Here is a 13,851-nt window from a genome sequence, read left to right as displayed (position 1 = left end):
CTTCAGAGGTTTGTTTTTACAATTAGAGAAATTGAGATTCCAAGAGGTCAAATGAAAAGGTCAAATCAAATTTATAATCTAGGCCCCTAGAATCTGCCTATTTTGAATTAATTTGGCATAATGCAAGGTTATTCCACTCTGAAGTCAGGCACTCCTGGATTCAAGGTCAGCTCACACAGAAAAAACTGTGTGACCTTGGGCAAGTTTCTTAAGTTTTGACCTGAAGATTTCTCTGTGAAATCTCCCTGGAAGATTATTGTGAGAATTAGAAACTATACATGTAAAGCATTTATTGTGATAGCACATTTTAGGTGCTCAGAAGATAGATAGCTGCCATTATTATCACCTTTACAGTACAGTTAAATTTTTATTTATTAATTTATTTTCTTTTGCTGTACTGGGGATTGAACAATCCTAGAGAGGTTCTATCACTGAGCTATACTGACCTATTTCAGGTGTTTTAATTTTTTCAATGATGATTTCTTATTGTAGCACAACATGGCTTATGTATCTCAAAGTGCACCGGGATTTTTTAAAGTGTCTTTATGGTGCTAGGGATCCAACCCAGGGCCTCAGGCGTGCTATGCAGGCATGCTAGGACTGTGCTACATTCCCATCCCCTATTGTAGACATTTTTAAAGTCAGTTAAATGAAAAAATGTTTATTGAGCTATTGTGATTTTAAGTAAGTCCTTCATCATGAGGTTATGATGACAGGTTTAGTGTGATGTGGTGGGAATAGAGGTAAAGTATGGTTCTAGATGATTATTTGGCAAATTGGAACATAACCTAATTTGAAGTTTTTCAAGATATGAATAGCTGATTTTAGGGTGATAAGTGCAAAGGCATAGATTTGGATTAGTACCTGCATGATTAAGTAATTCTGGAAAATCTTTAGATTGCAGAGTTGGATGTCAAAGAAATCAGGTATTGTTATATTCAAATTAAATGCTTTTCTTCTCAAGACTCTGTTACGGCATGGTGCAAATCCAGATCTGAGAGATGAAGATGGGAAAACTCCATTAGATAAAGCTCGAGAAAGGGGCCATAGTGAAGTAGTAGCTATTCTTCAGTCTCCAGGTGAGTAGTAAATTCTTTGCTTTTAGGCCATCTGGTATTACTTTTCAGCTTCACTTCCTATGGAAGTAGCTTTTTATAGACACCTTTAAACTCATATATATGTATTCTTATAGTTGCTTAACAGTTTACTGTTCTGTGTTCTTGAAACTGTGACTGCATGATTCCAGAATGACCAAAACCTAAAAAGTTCAAGGGATTTAGGAATGTCATATAAAGAATTATTGGATATTGTGTAGATGAAGTAATTTGGCAGATTTTGCAGTTTTTGTAGAGTTGATGAATTTAGAGATTCTGTGAAATAGTTTTTGGAATCAAATTGTGTATACATAATTATTTTCTTAATTTTTTTATTTAGCTTATTGAAGATATTAATATCTTTATTAATATTTTTAGTCAGGAGCAATGGCACATTCCTGTAATTCCAGTGACTCAGGAGGTTAAGGCAGGAGAATCACAAGTCTGAGGCCAGGTTGAGCAACTTAGTGAGAGTTTGTCTCAAAAGAAAAGAAAAGAAAAAAAGGGACTGGGGATATAGTTCAGTGTAAAGTCCTCCTGGGTTCAAGCCCTTGTATCAAAAATCTATTAATATAAAAACACTGTTAATAGATAAAGTGTTCTAGTTTCAGTTTATTTATTGTTAGAGATGTTTGTAGTCCCCTCCCCCCATGGTAAGGATTGAATCCAGTCCTCATTATTGCCAGGCAAAAACTTAACACAGAGATATATAGCCCCAGTACCTAGGTGATTATAGTTTAAGGTGGATACATCTTAAGATATTTTTTTCTTAAACGGAAAGTTTCCCAAAAAATATTTCTTTGAACAATATTTTGTCTGCAGGTGATTGGATGTGTCCAGTTAATAAAGGAGATGAGAAGAAAAAGAAAGATACTAACAAAGATGAAGAAGAATGTAATGAGCCCAAAGGAGATCCAGAAATGGCACCAATATACTTGAAAAGATTATTGCCGGTGTTTGCACAAACATTTCAGCAAACTATGCTGCCTTCAATAAGGTAGTTATTCATACTATTTGTATTTGTTAAATTATATGGTTCTATCTCCCCTTTCAGAAGTATTAGAGATTTATTGTAACATTAAAAAGGTATAATAAGAGTAAAAATTTGATTAGAAGTGGGAAAGTTATCTTTCCTTTTTTTTAAATTTATTTTTTATTTATATATGACAGCAGAAATGCATTACAATTCTTATTACACATATAGAACACAATTTTTCGTTGTATCTCTGGTTGTATACACAGTATATTCACACCAATTCGTGTCTTCATACCTGTACTTTAGATAATCATCTTTCCTTTTGATGACCTATTTTAAGAGAAGGTGTTTTAAAAAATCAAGAGAATTGGGTCCTTAGATTCTTAACACATTTTTTAGTACCTCTCTGACTATTTACTCACTAGACAAATTCTGATAAATATAACAAGTACTTATTTAAGTTTCTGGAGACCTGTTGGTAGGATCAGAGTGAGATGGTCACTGTAGGCGTTACACACGACAAATGAGACCTGGATTACTGCAGGTCTTACTTATTTTACCCTTGGAGGCCAGTGAAGAAATATGTAATAGTACAGAGGAGTTTGTGATGGGTAAGACATGGAGTTCTATGGGAACATAAATCATTTAATAAGTAATTGGTCTGGGCAAATTGGAAAAGGTTTTATTGCAGAGGTGAGATTTAATTCATGGTTTAAAGTCTACTTATTAATTTTCTAGGCAGACAGATTTGGAAGAATAGGTAGGGAATGGTATGTGCAAATACATTGATATGAATTGATCTAGCAGGATTTCCTGGTGGCTCCCTTTATAGTGTATCTGTAACTTGCCATTTCTGACTACTTTTTGTTAATACTGTGGTCTAAGCTACTGTAGATTATAACTTTACTACCATGGTAGCCTTTTTTTAAAAAATATTTTTATTTTTCAGTTGTAGTTGGATACAATATCTTTATTTTATTTGTTTATGTGGTGCTAAGGATCGAACCCAGGGCCTCGCACGTGCTAGGTGAGCGCTCTACCGCTGAGCCACAACCCCAGCCCTACCATGGTAGCCTTTTAATGAATCTTTTTATCTTTCATGAAACTTTATAATCTGTTTATAAGTCATATTTTAAATTATAATTAATATTATATCATTGTCCTCTTTGAACCCTCCATAGCTGCTGTTGCTTCTTCTTCTTCTTCTTTTTTAATATTTCTAGTTGTAGATGGACATAATATTTTTTGCTTTATTTATTTTTATGTGGTGCTGAGGATCAAACCCAGTGCCTGACACATGTTAGGCGAGTACTCTACCACTGAGCTACAACTCCAGCCCCCTCCATAGCTGCTGCTTCTTTTTTTTTTTTATATGTATTTTTTTAGTTGTAGCCAGACACAATACCTTTATTTTATTTATTTATTTTTATGTGGTGCTGAGGATCAAACCCAGTGCCTCTCATGTGCTAGGTGAGCACTCTACTGCTGAGCCTCAACCCCAACCCCTATAGCTTCTTATTAGCCATAAATAAAACTTACCTCCTTTACTCTTAGGATTATAAAATCTTTACAATCCTCAGCCAGCTCCTCAACCTCATTCATCCTTGTTTAACCTCAGTCCCATTACACATAACTGTGCTAGCCGCCTTTCTGTTTCTGGAACACTTTAAGTACATCCCTACTTTAAGGATTTTGCCCTTAATTTCAATCTACTTGAAGCTTTCTATACCCAGATTTTCTGAATGGATGGTTGGTTCATACAATTCAGATACGACACTTTAAATATTTTTTTTGTTATTTTAAGTTTTGGGGTTTTTTTTGTATTAAAATATAGGTTGTAAGTTCATTTTATTTATTTATTTATTAGTTACACATGACAGTACAATGATCTTGACATATCATACATTTGAATCAAATGGGGTATAATTTCTCATTTTTCTGAGTGTACAGGTTGCAGAATCACATTGGTCATACAGTCACGTATATACATACAGCAATACTAGTGATGCTGGGGATCAAACAGGGCCTTATACATGCTAGGCAACCTAGGATACCTTTTACATCAGTCATATTTTATTGTTTTCACAGAGCTTATACTATCTGAAATCTTGCTGTGTTTTATTATTTTTTTATTGTCTGTCTCCCCTTTGAAATAAGTACCATGGGAGCTGGCTTGTGTACTGCTCTATTTGTATAGAGACTAGGATGTATAGAATAGAGCTTTATGTTTTGGTCCTTAGATATTTACTGAATAGTTGAGTTAATGTTTTGTTAGCAATTTTTAAGTATTTTTGTATTAATGGAGTATAGGACATGTTTAGAAAGTACATTGAATAATGTTGAGAAGATTGACAGGAACTTTTTTATGACCTATGGCATCCTTTGAGGGCAGGGTGATGTGTGTACTTTATCCATAATTAAAAGGATTATTAAAACCTGAGTGCAGTGGCGCACACCTATAATCCCAGCGGCTCAGGAGGCTGAGACAGGAGGGTTGTGAGTTCAAAGCCAGCCACAGCAAAAGTGAGGCACTAAGCAACTCAGTTAGACCCTGACTCTAAATAAAATACAAAAAGTAGGGCTGGGGATGTGGTTCAGTGGTTAAGTGCCCCTGAGTTCAGTCTCTGGTACTCATCCCCCCTCAAAAAAAAAAAAAAGGATTATTAAAGACCTATGAGGAAATTTGACATAGTTAGATTTCTGATTTATAAAGGTTACCTTGCCAACCTGACAGAGAGAAGGATTGACATATACGGCGAGAATGAAAACAGGCCTCTTAAGTGTATACTGCAATAAAAACTTCAGATAGTAGTACTGGAAATAGATTCAGTAGTTGGGTGATTGTTTAGGTTAGTTGTTAAGGTTGAAGAAAAAGAAGGAGTGAGGGGATAAATACCAGCTTTTTCATTGAGTGATTGAGAATTTAATTTTAATCCATTTAAATTTAGGATATTTATAGTTTTGTAAGATTCAGGTCTCTCAGATACCAGTATTATGAGCTGACATGAAGATTCAAGCAGTCTTCTTTAAATAAGAAAGAAGTGGCTGGCAGGAAAATAATTTACTGTGAATATTTAAGAACCTGATTTTTTTCCCTCAATAGCTACAGCTATAGAAGTGTAGGTGTTAGTGGGCCACTTTTTTTGAATCATCTTAAGAAATGAGCAAGTTTAATTTTGAACAAGACAGTTTGATCTGAAATTTTTTAGAGGACTGGTGAAAGAATCCTCAGATCTATTTGGAGTAGAATTGCTTTGTGATAATGCCAGCAGAAAATTATTAAATATGCTGTGGTATACAGAATTCTTTTATTAGGTGATTATTTTCTATCATCCTTTTAAATATTTGGAGATTATCTAAACATAATTTTAGCTTTAGCATATTTGATGCAAAATTCTCCCAGGTAATAATTAGCAGCTACATTTAATAATGGCTAGAAAGACAGTATATCAGTGAAGAGCTTGGACTCTGGAATGAGGTCAAACTATATCCAAATGTTAGGATTGCCACTTCCTAGACAGGTGACCATGGGCAAAACTAACTTCTGTCTTGGTTGCTTCATCTCTAAGATGAGGATAATTATACTTAATTCTCTTCAGGTTTGAGAGTAAAAATTAAATGTTACATGTTTTAGCCTAGTGCCTAATATCTTACAGATATATGAAAAATGATAGTTCATTTTTTGGAATTACTTAACAATATTAAAGGGAAGTAAGTTACAATCTCAAGTTTTACCATTTTGGATTAAAAATTTTTTGAAGGGTAAACAACTCTGAATCAGTTTGAAGGAGTGTTGATATACACTAACATTAACTATTATTATCTGTATTGGCCTGTGCATGATGTCTGTTCAGGGAATAAAAGGCAGACAATAGAGCAGTGAAGGTGTGAAAACAGCGAATAGTGATATCAGTTTTATAAAAACCCAGTTATTCCCTCTGAGGATTCTAGACGAAGGAATTCTCCACTTAGTCTTAGAAGATAGGCTACATTGAATTTTAAAGAGGTCTGGTAAGTAAGCATCCTAGGAGCTAATGTTAATAACTGGACAAAGATTGAATCTACTTTTCAGCAACTCAGAGATCCTTGAGGATCCATTTGTTTATTTTTAAAATCAATTTGACTGAGAAAAATAGACTTGGTGGGATAAAGGGGGAAATTGTTCTTGGATGAGAATACTAAATAATCTCAAAATATAAATTTTTCTAAAATATAACTTATAAGTTATGCAGTCCTAAAAAAAAAAGTTATAGAATTTGTTTTAGAACTTGACAGATCCTGAAGTTCATCTGGAAGAATAAATAGGTGAGATTATTAAAGAAAAGCATGGAAAGTTAGTGTAAACTTTTAATAATGAAATTTCTGTTGTGACTAGTTGAAGAGTGTTAGTCAATAGAAGAATACTATACCCCAAAAGTCAGTTATAAACAGGAATTAAGTGTATTATAATGGAGGTTGCTTTGAACATTTAGTGGAAGGATGATTATTTCTTAAATGGTACCAGAATATCTTTGTAGTCTGATTTTAAAATAAGCTTTGTTTTTGTTTTTTTTTTAATCTTTTGTTCTAAATCACAGATTCTAGAGAATTTAAAATAAAAATTTAAAAAGCCCTTAGGAAACCAAAGTGTTCTCTAGTTAGACCTTAATTGGAAGAATGATTTAAAAAAAAAAAAAAAGTTTTTTTATTTGTTCTAATTAGTTATACATGATAGTAGAATGCATTTTGACACATCATACGTGTAAACAGTATAAATTCTCACTCTTCTGCACGCACATGATACAGAGTACACAGGTCATGTAATCACATATGCACATAGAGTGATAATGTCTGATTCATTCTACTGTCATTGCTACCCTCATGCCCCCTCCCCTCCTTTCACTCCTCTAAATGAATGGCTTTTGAAAATTGTTTGCATTAGTTAAATCTGTCATTTTGTTTTATTGTATGTTTTTTCCTCTCTGTTTGTTTTGTGGTGCTGGGGATTGAACTCAGGTCCTTGGGCATAGTAGGCAAGTGCTCCATCACTGAGCTTCATCCCCAGCTCCTGTTTATTTATTTTGCAGCACTAGGCATTGAACACAGGGCCTTGCATATGCGTGGCAAGGGATCTACCACTGAACTATATTATTCCCTGCCCTCCTCCCAACTTCTTTTTTGTTGTTGTTGAAGGGTCTTGCTGACTTGCCCAGGCTGGATTCAAAGTTTTGTTCCTCCTGTCTTAGCCTCCAGAGGTGCCAGGATTATGGACTTATGCCACCCTGTCCATTGTGGTTTTTTTTTTTTTTTTGTACCAGGAATTGAACTGAGGGTCACTCGACCACTGAGCCACATCCCCAGCCCTACTTTGTATTTTATTTAGAGACAGGGTCTTACTGAGTTGCTTAGTGCCTCGCTAAGTTGCTTAGTGCCTCGCTAAGTTGCTTAGTGCCTCGCTAAGTTGCTGAGGCTGGCTTTGAACTCTCGATCTTCCTGTCTCAGTCTCCCGAGCTGCTGGGATTACAGGTGTGTGCTACCACGCCCCTGTTTTATTTTTTCTGAGAAGCAAGATCTTACTATGTTGCCCAGGGTGGTATTGGAACTTATAAGCTCCAGGAGTCCTCCTGCCTTACTATTCTGAATAGCTGAGACTAAGGCTTACATTACCATGTTTGCCTAAATAAATCTTTTAAATTTATCATGAAAAAAAAATCTGGCTGATTTGTGGTTCAGCGGTAGAGCGCTCGCCTTAGCACGTGCGAGGCCCTGGGTTAGATCCTCAGCACCACATAAAAGTAAATAAATAAAATAAAGATATTGTGTCTAGTTAAAACTAAAAAAATAAATATTAAGAAATAATTTCTAAAAAATCAACTACTACATGGCAAAAAAAAAAAAAATTCCCAAATCATCAAAATATAAACTCTTAATTCAAATAAATATGCCAGCAGATTGGTATTTATTAGCAAATATGTCCAGGAGATACTATCCTTATACAAAGAGTATGTATGTAACGCATTCTTAGCTCAGAATCATAACAGCTCAGTATATGATAGAAAGAACAGGCAACAGATGTTCTTATGCTGTTGTTAAGTGAAATAAATCATGACATAAAACTCATACATAAATACTAATTTTATAACTTAACAAAAAATAGCTATTAACAAAAACTGCAAGCACTAATCCTATTAGGACAATTTGCCCTCTGTCCACCTAACATTTTTATAATGTACTTGAATGTGTGATAAGGCACATTTATTAAAACAATATGTTGTGAATTCAGCTAGAAAGAGTTATGCTGTAGAAATACAGCTATGTCAGGTGTTTCTCTAGGATGTTAATAGCAATTTTTGCTTCTCTATTCTTCCATCTAGTCACTTCAACCTTAATGATACCTATAGCTTGTATCCTGAACATTGTTAGATGCTCAAAAACAATTGTTAAATGAATTGATTATTGACTCATATAATAGAACAGTCTTTTTTTGGTCTGTTATAATTTCCATGTGGGAGAATGTATATATAATTTAAAAGAACAGGTTGCTTGTTATCAAATTGAGGTTTGTTTGTATAGCTTTATAAATGTCTCTCATGTTACAAGCAAGGAGTGGGTGAAAAGAAAAGAGGTATGCCAAATTAAGTCAGAATATTTTCAGGCATGGGATTATTGGTATCTATTTATGAGAAATAGCTATACTAAACTGGATTTTAAAATGACAAGGACAAAAATACTTGAATTCATAGTTTGTTGTTCATGCAGACTACCAGGTATTTAAAGTTGTTAGAGCTTTGTATTTTGTGTTATAGAAAATTTTAGGTTACTTACAAGTTATATACTATTTAATTTTGTAGTAATTGCAATACTTTTTACTTGATTTTATAAAATTAACATTGTGTTTTAACAGTGACACTGGTTAAATGTATAATAGAATAGTAAATTTAATATGAGCTCAATACATTAATAATAAGAAGTACAGTTACCTCAACAGTAAACAAACTTATGGTAGTATTACGTATTTTTTTGTATCCTTTTATCAAGTATATATTTACATATATATATATATATATATATATATATATATTTTTTTTTTTTTTTTTTTTTTTTTTTAAGCAGTGTATAAAACTTAATGTTGGCTGAGCATAGTGGTGCAGACCTGTAATCTCAGTTACTCATGAGTCTGAGACAGGAGGATTGCAAGTGTGAGGCCACATTGGGCAATTTAGTGAGAACCTATCTCAAAATCGAAAATAAAAAGGACTGGGGATGAAGTAATGCATCCCTGGATTCAATCCTCAGTACTACAGAAAACAAAACACTTTAGTGTTGGATACTTTAGTTTTCCTGAATGTACAGTTGCACATTGATTTATTTTATCTTCTTAACTTGGCTTAATAAAATTATTCTTTTTTACTTTTCAAGGAAAGCAAGTCTTGCTCTGATTCGAAAAATGATTCATTTTTGCTCTGAAGCACTGTTAAAAGAAGTTTGTGATTCTGATGTTGGTCACAATTTGCCTACGATATTAGTGGAAATCACTGCAACTGTTCTTGATCAAGAGGTTAGTTTCTTACCTTTCTTGAAACTCTTGCAGCTTTAATTTTCTTTAGATGGTAGTTAATAAAATAAAAGTTTTAATTTTAGCAAATCATTTTGTCTGTGCAAATTACTGTATTTTTTTAGGCAAGTAATGTTATTTTTATCATTTTCTCTTAATTTCCTTGCTGTCATGTACCCTTTTTCCCCTCAGGATGATGATGATGGTCACTTGCTGGCTTTGCAGATCATAAGAGATCTAGTAGATAAAGGTGGTGATATTTTTTTGGATCAGCTAGCCAGACTTGGTGTAATTAGCAAAGTGTCAACTTTGGCAGGTCCTTCCTCTGATGACGAGAATGAAGAGGAATCAAAACCAGAAAAAGTGAGTAGTCTTAATGATTGTGGTATCAGGAATAGGGTTTGTTTTAAGGAAATGTATTTTCAATTTATGATTTTTTTGGCACAATAATTGTAATATGAAATAGTATTATATATTTATTTTTAATTGGTAATTTTTCTTTTATTGATATAATTTTAAGTGGACAGAAAAATTCCTAATATAGATAAGGAAAATAAAAATACCCTGTATCTACATTCACTAGTTACTGTTTTGCCCCATTTAGCATTTTTACAGACACTTGAGTGTATGTATATATTTTAAGAATATTATTTGAGGGTAAGCTGGATTCATCCAGTAGTTAGTATACCTAAATAACCAAAAGTGGGGGGGGAACCCCCCCATACTATTTCTAGTATAATTATTACAGTTATCAAAAATCAGAAAGTTTAATACTTAAGGACTGAGGACATAACTCAGTGGTAGAGAGTTTACCTAGCATGTGTGATGCCCTGGGTTCAATCCCTAGCACCATGAAAAAAAGATTTAGTATGTATATAAAACAAGTATTTAATCCAGAGTCAGCATTCAAATTTTGCCATCCTCCTTAATGTCCTTCATGGCAGTCGTGTCCCCCACACCTCCCTTCAGAGTCTAATCCATGTTGGTGTCATGATCCTGAGAACACATGAAGTTTATTCAGCTTTATTTTTTTCCTTGCATATCTTTGGTGTTTTTGAAGAGTAAGGACAATGTAGACAAAGAGCTTCACTTTGCATTTGTGTTGTGTTTCTTTGTGATTAGATTTTGTGATTTAGTGAATGCTTACTCTATATTAATGATAAAATGGTAATTTTTTGAGCAAATAATAGTATATGAGTAGTAATTGCAAAATCCTGAGGGATGTAAAAGAGTGTGTGTGTTTTTAGTAGGAATACTTGAAAAGTGATGTTGAGTTCCTCTCTTACCTAATGTACTTTCTCAGAAATAAATGTGTGTTTACCCTGTTGTTGATGATGTTAACTTGAATCCCTTGATAACTTTATGTCTGCCGTGTTTCTCTACTGTAAAGTTAATAATTTGAGATTATGTAAATATGCTGTTTTTCATTAAATTTTGTATACTACTTTCAATATTCATTGACATTTTTGCCATAGATTACAAATTTAAAATATACCTCATCTATCAACTAATTTTCAGCAAAATTTATTCCTAACATTTAGTGTATGCTTACTCTATGTTAATGATAAAATGGTAATGTTTTTGAGCAAACAGTAGTGTATGAGTAGTAATTGCAAAATCCTAAGGGATGTGAAAGAGTGTGTTTCTTAGACCTGGTGAATCATCAGATTTGCTATGGCATTTAAGAAAAAACAAATGTACAAATGTATTGTCTACATTTATTCCTTGGGTTTTTTTGGTGGTAGGGATTGAACCACTGAGACATAGGTTATAGCAATCTCAACAGATCCCAGAAGTCTTTTTTTTTTTAATATTTATTTTTTAGTTGGGCACAATACCTTTATTTCACTTATTTATTTTTATGTGGAGCTGAGGATCGAACCCAGGGTCTTGTGCGTGCAAGGTGAGCGCTCTACCGCTGAGCCACAACCCTAGCCCCTCAGAAGTCTTTTCATAGAAATCAGCAAATTAAAACTTCATATGTGAATGAGTCTACAGTGGCTCTACAATGGCCAAAACAACCTTGTAAAGGAATAAAGTTGAAGCAGATTCCAATTCTTTTTTTTTAATATTTGTTTTAGTTGTAGGTGGACACAATGTTTATTTTATTTTTTAAATTTATTTTTTAGTTGTAGTTGGACACAGTACCTTTGTTTTATTTATTTATTTTTATGTGATACTAAGGTTCGAACCCAGGGCCTCGCACATGCTAGGCGAGCGCTCTACCGTTGAGCCGCAACCCCAGCCCCAAATTCCAATTCTTTTATAAAGCAGACTATGACAGTAGTCTGTAGATAGATTAATGACTTAAGTATACTTGGTCATTGATATTTAGCAAAATTGTTAAAACAATTCAATCAGGAAATGAAGATCTTTTTGAAAATTAATAATATATGCAAAATGTTGAACCTTTACTTGACCCTTAATATATACACCATATATAAGAATTAACAGCAATGCATGCTGAAATATATGAACTAAAATTGTAAAACTTTAGAGAGAAAAAGGAACTCTTCAGCTCTTCATACCATGGCTTTTGTCAAAGATTTCTTAAATGAATCTTTAAAAAATTATAGTATATCCAGGTGTGGTAGGGTACCCTTGTACTCCAAACTGCTTGAGATAGTGAAACAAGATGATTACAAATTCAAGGCCAGCTTGGGCATTTTAGCAACAGTCTGTCTCAAAATAAAAATTGAAGGGGCTTGAGTTGTGGCTCAGTGGCAAAGTCCCTGGGTTTAATCTCCAGTCCTGGGGGGAAAAATATTATACTAGAAACACAAAAATGAATGAGTTGGACTTCATCAAAATTTTTTTCTGTCAGATTTTGTTGATCTGAAAATACTAGTTAACCTTTCTTTTGGAGGGAAATGCTTGGGGTTGAACCCAGAGTCTTAGCTTGCTAGCACTAAGCTGTATCCCCAACCTGTTTCATCTTCATTTCTAATGAATAGTTTCAGTGTCTACAGTACTTATAGTTTATCATTTTTGAATACTTTAAAGGTGTTTCAGTTAGCGCCTGTAATCCCAGCGGCTCAGGAGCCCGAGACAAGGGGGATCCTGAGTTCAAAGCCAGCCTCAGCAACCTGAAGGCACTAAACAACTCAGTGAGACCCTGTCTCTAAATAAAATACAAAAAATAGGGCTGGGGATGTGGCTCAGTGATCATGTATCCCTGAGTTCAATCCCTAATACCCCCAAAAAAAGTTTCATTGCTACTTTATTAGCATAGTTTCTGATAAGAAGTTGTTTTCTTTGGATATATCTCCTCTCCCTATTTTAAAAGATTTTTATCACCGATTTTTCAGTGTTTTTACTGTAATGTGCCTGTGTGTATGGATTCACTTTTGTGCTTTTTTGTGTGTGTGTACTACTGCTTGATACTGTGTTCTTGTGAGTTTCTTTATGGGCTTATAGCTTTTGTCAAATTTGTAATATATTTGGCTGTTAATACTTGAAATATTTGTTTCTTCTTTTTTGCCTGGTCTCAAATTACACACTCATCAGACTACTTTTTTTTTTTTTAATATTTATTTTTCAGTTTTCTGCGGGCACAACATCTTTGTTTGTATGTGGTGCTGAGGATCGAACCCGGGCCGCACGCATGCCAGGCGAGCGCGCTACCGCTTGAGCCACATCCCCAGCCCCATATTAAACTACTTTTTATTGTCACATGGGTCACTGAAGCATTCTTTCTTTTTTTGTGTCTCCCCCCCACCCTCCCGCCCCCAGTCGTTTTTGTTTTGCTTTATGCCTGATTGATTTTGCTGATCTTTTTTTTTTCTCCCCCTGCACTGATCGCATCTAGTGAGGTTTTCATTTTAGGTGTTGTATTTTTCATCTTTTCCTTCTGGTTTTTCTCTTATGTTGATGTTTCCCTTTAAATTCTTGACAGTCACTTGTATGATTTCTTGATCTTGTTCCACTTACAACATTCCAGGTGTTTTTTTGCCCACTCTTTAGAGTATGACCCTATACCTTAGTAGTCTAATGCTCAGTTGAAACCATGTTTCAGATTTCTGCAGGTGTTTTTGGCTTATTTCCCTAATCCCAAACTCATCCTTAAAATAATCCAGTTGTCTTTAATACCTTAAACTCTTATCCCCATTTTCTCAATTTATACTGCTAGACTTATTTTTTTTTTTCCCTCACTTTCTGTGACCCCAGCTAGGAAATTGTTTCTTGGTTTGTTGCTTTCATTTTCTTGGGGATTCCAATTCTGTGTTGTCAGTTGTCCCATATTTGAA

General features: G+C 34.1%; 1 protein-coding gene across 13 annotated transcripts in view; it reads left to right on the top strand.

The window, feature by feature from the left end:
• Hectd1 (HECT domain E3 ubiquitin protein ligase 1) overlaps nt 1-13,851 on the top strand; it is a 98,233-nt gene that overhangs the window by 31,561 nt on the left and 52,821 nt on the right. For all 13 annotated transcript variants that reach the window (XM_027929817.2, XM_071607809.1, XM_071607808.1 and 10 more), the window contains 4 exons: nt 965-1,079; nt 1,917-2,091; nt 9,469-9,607; nt 9,797-9,967. In XM_027929817.2, coding sequence (XP_027785618.1) covers nt 965-1,079; nt 1,917-2,091; nt 9,469-9,607; nt 9,797-9,967 — 600 coding nt within the window. The remainder of the gene's footprint in view (nt 1-964; nt 1,080-1,916; nt 2,092-9,468; nt 9,608-9,796; nt 9,968-13,851) is intronic.

This window comes from Marmota flaviventris, chromosome 2 (assembly GCF_047511675.1).
Source record: "Marmota flaviventris isolate mMarFla1 chromosome 2, mMarFla1.hap1, whole genome shotgun sequence".
Classification (NCBI taxonomy): Eukaryota; Metazoa; Chordata; class Mammalia; order Rodentia; family Sciuridae; genus Marmota; species Marmota flaviventris.
The sequence above is the reverse complement of the archived record's forward strand: the minus strand, read 5'-3'. Positions and strand labels throughout refer to the sequence as shown.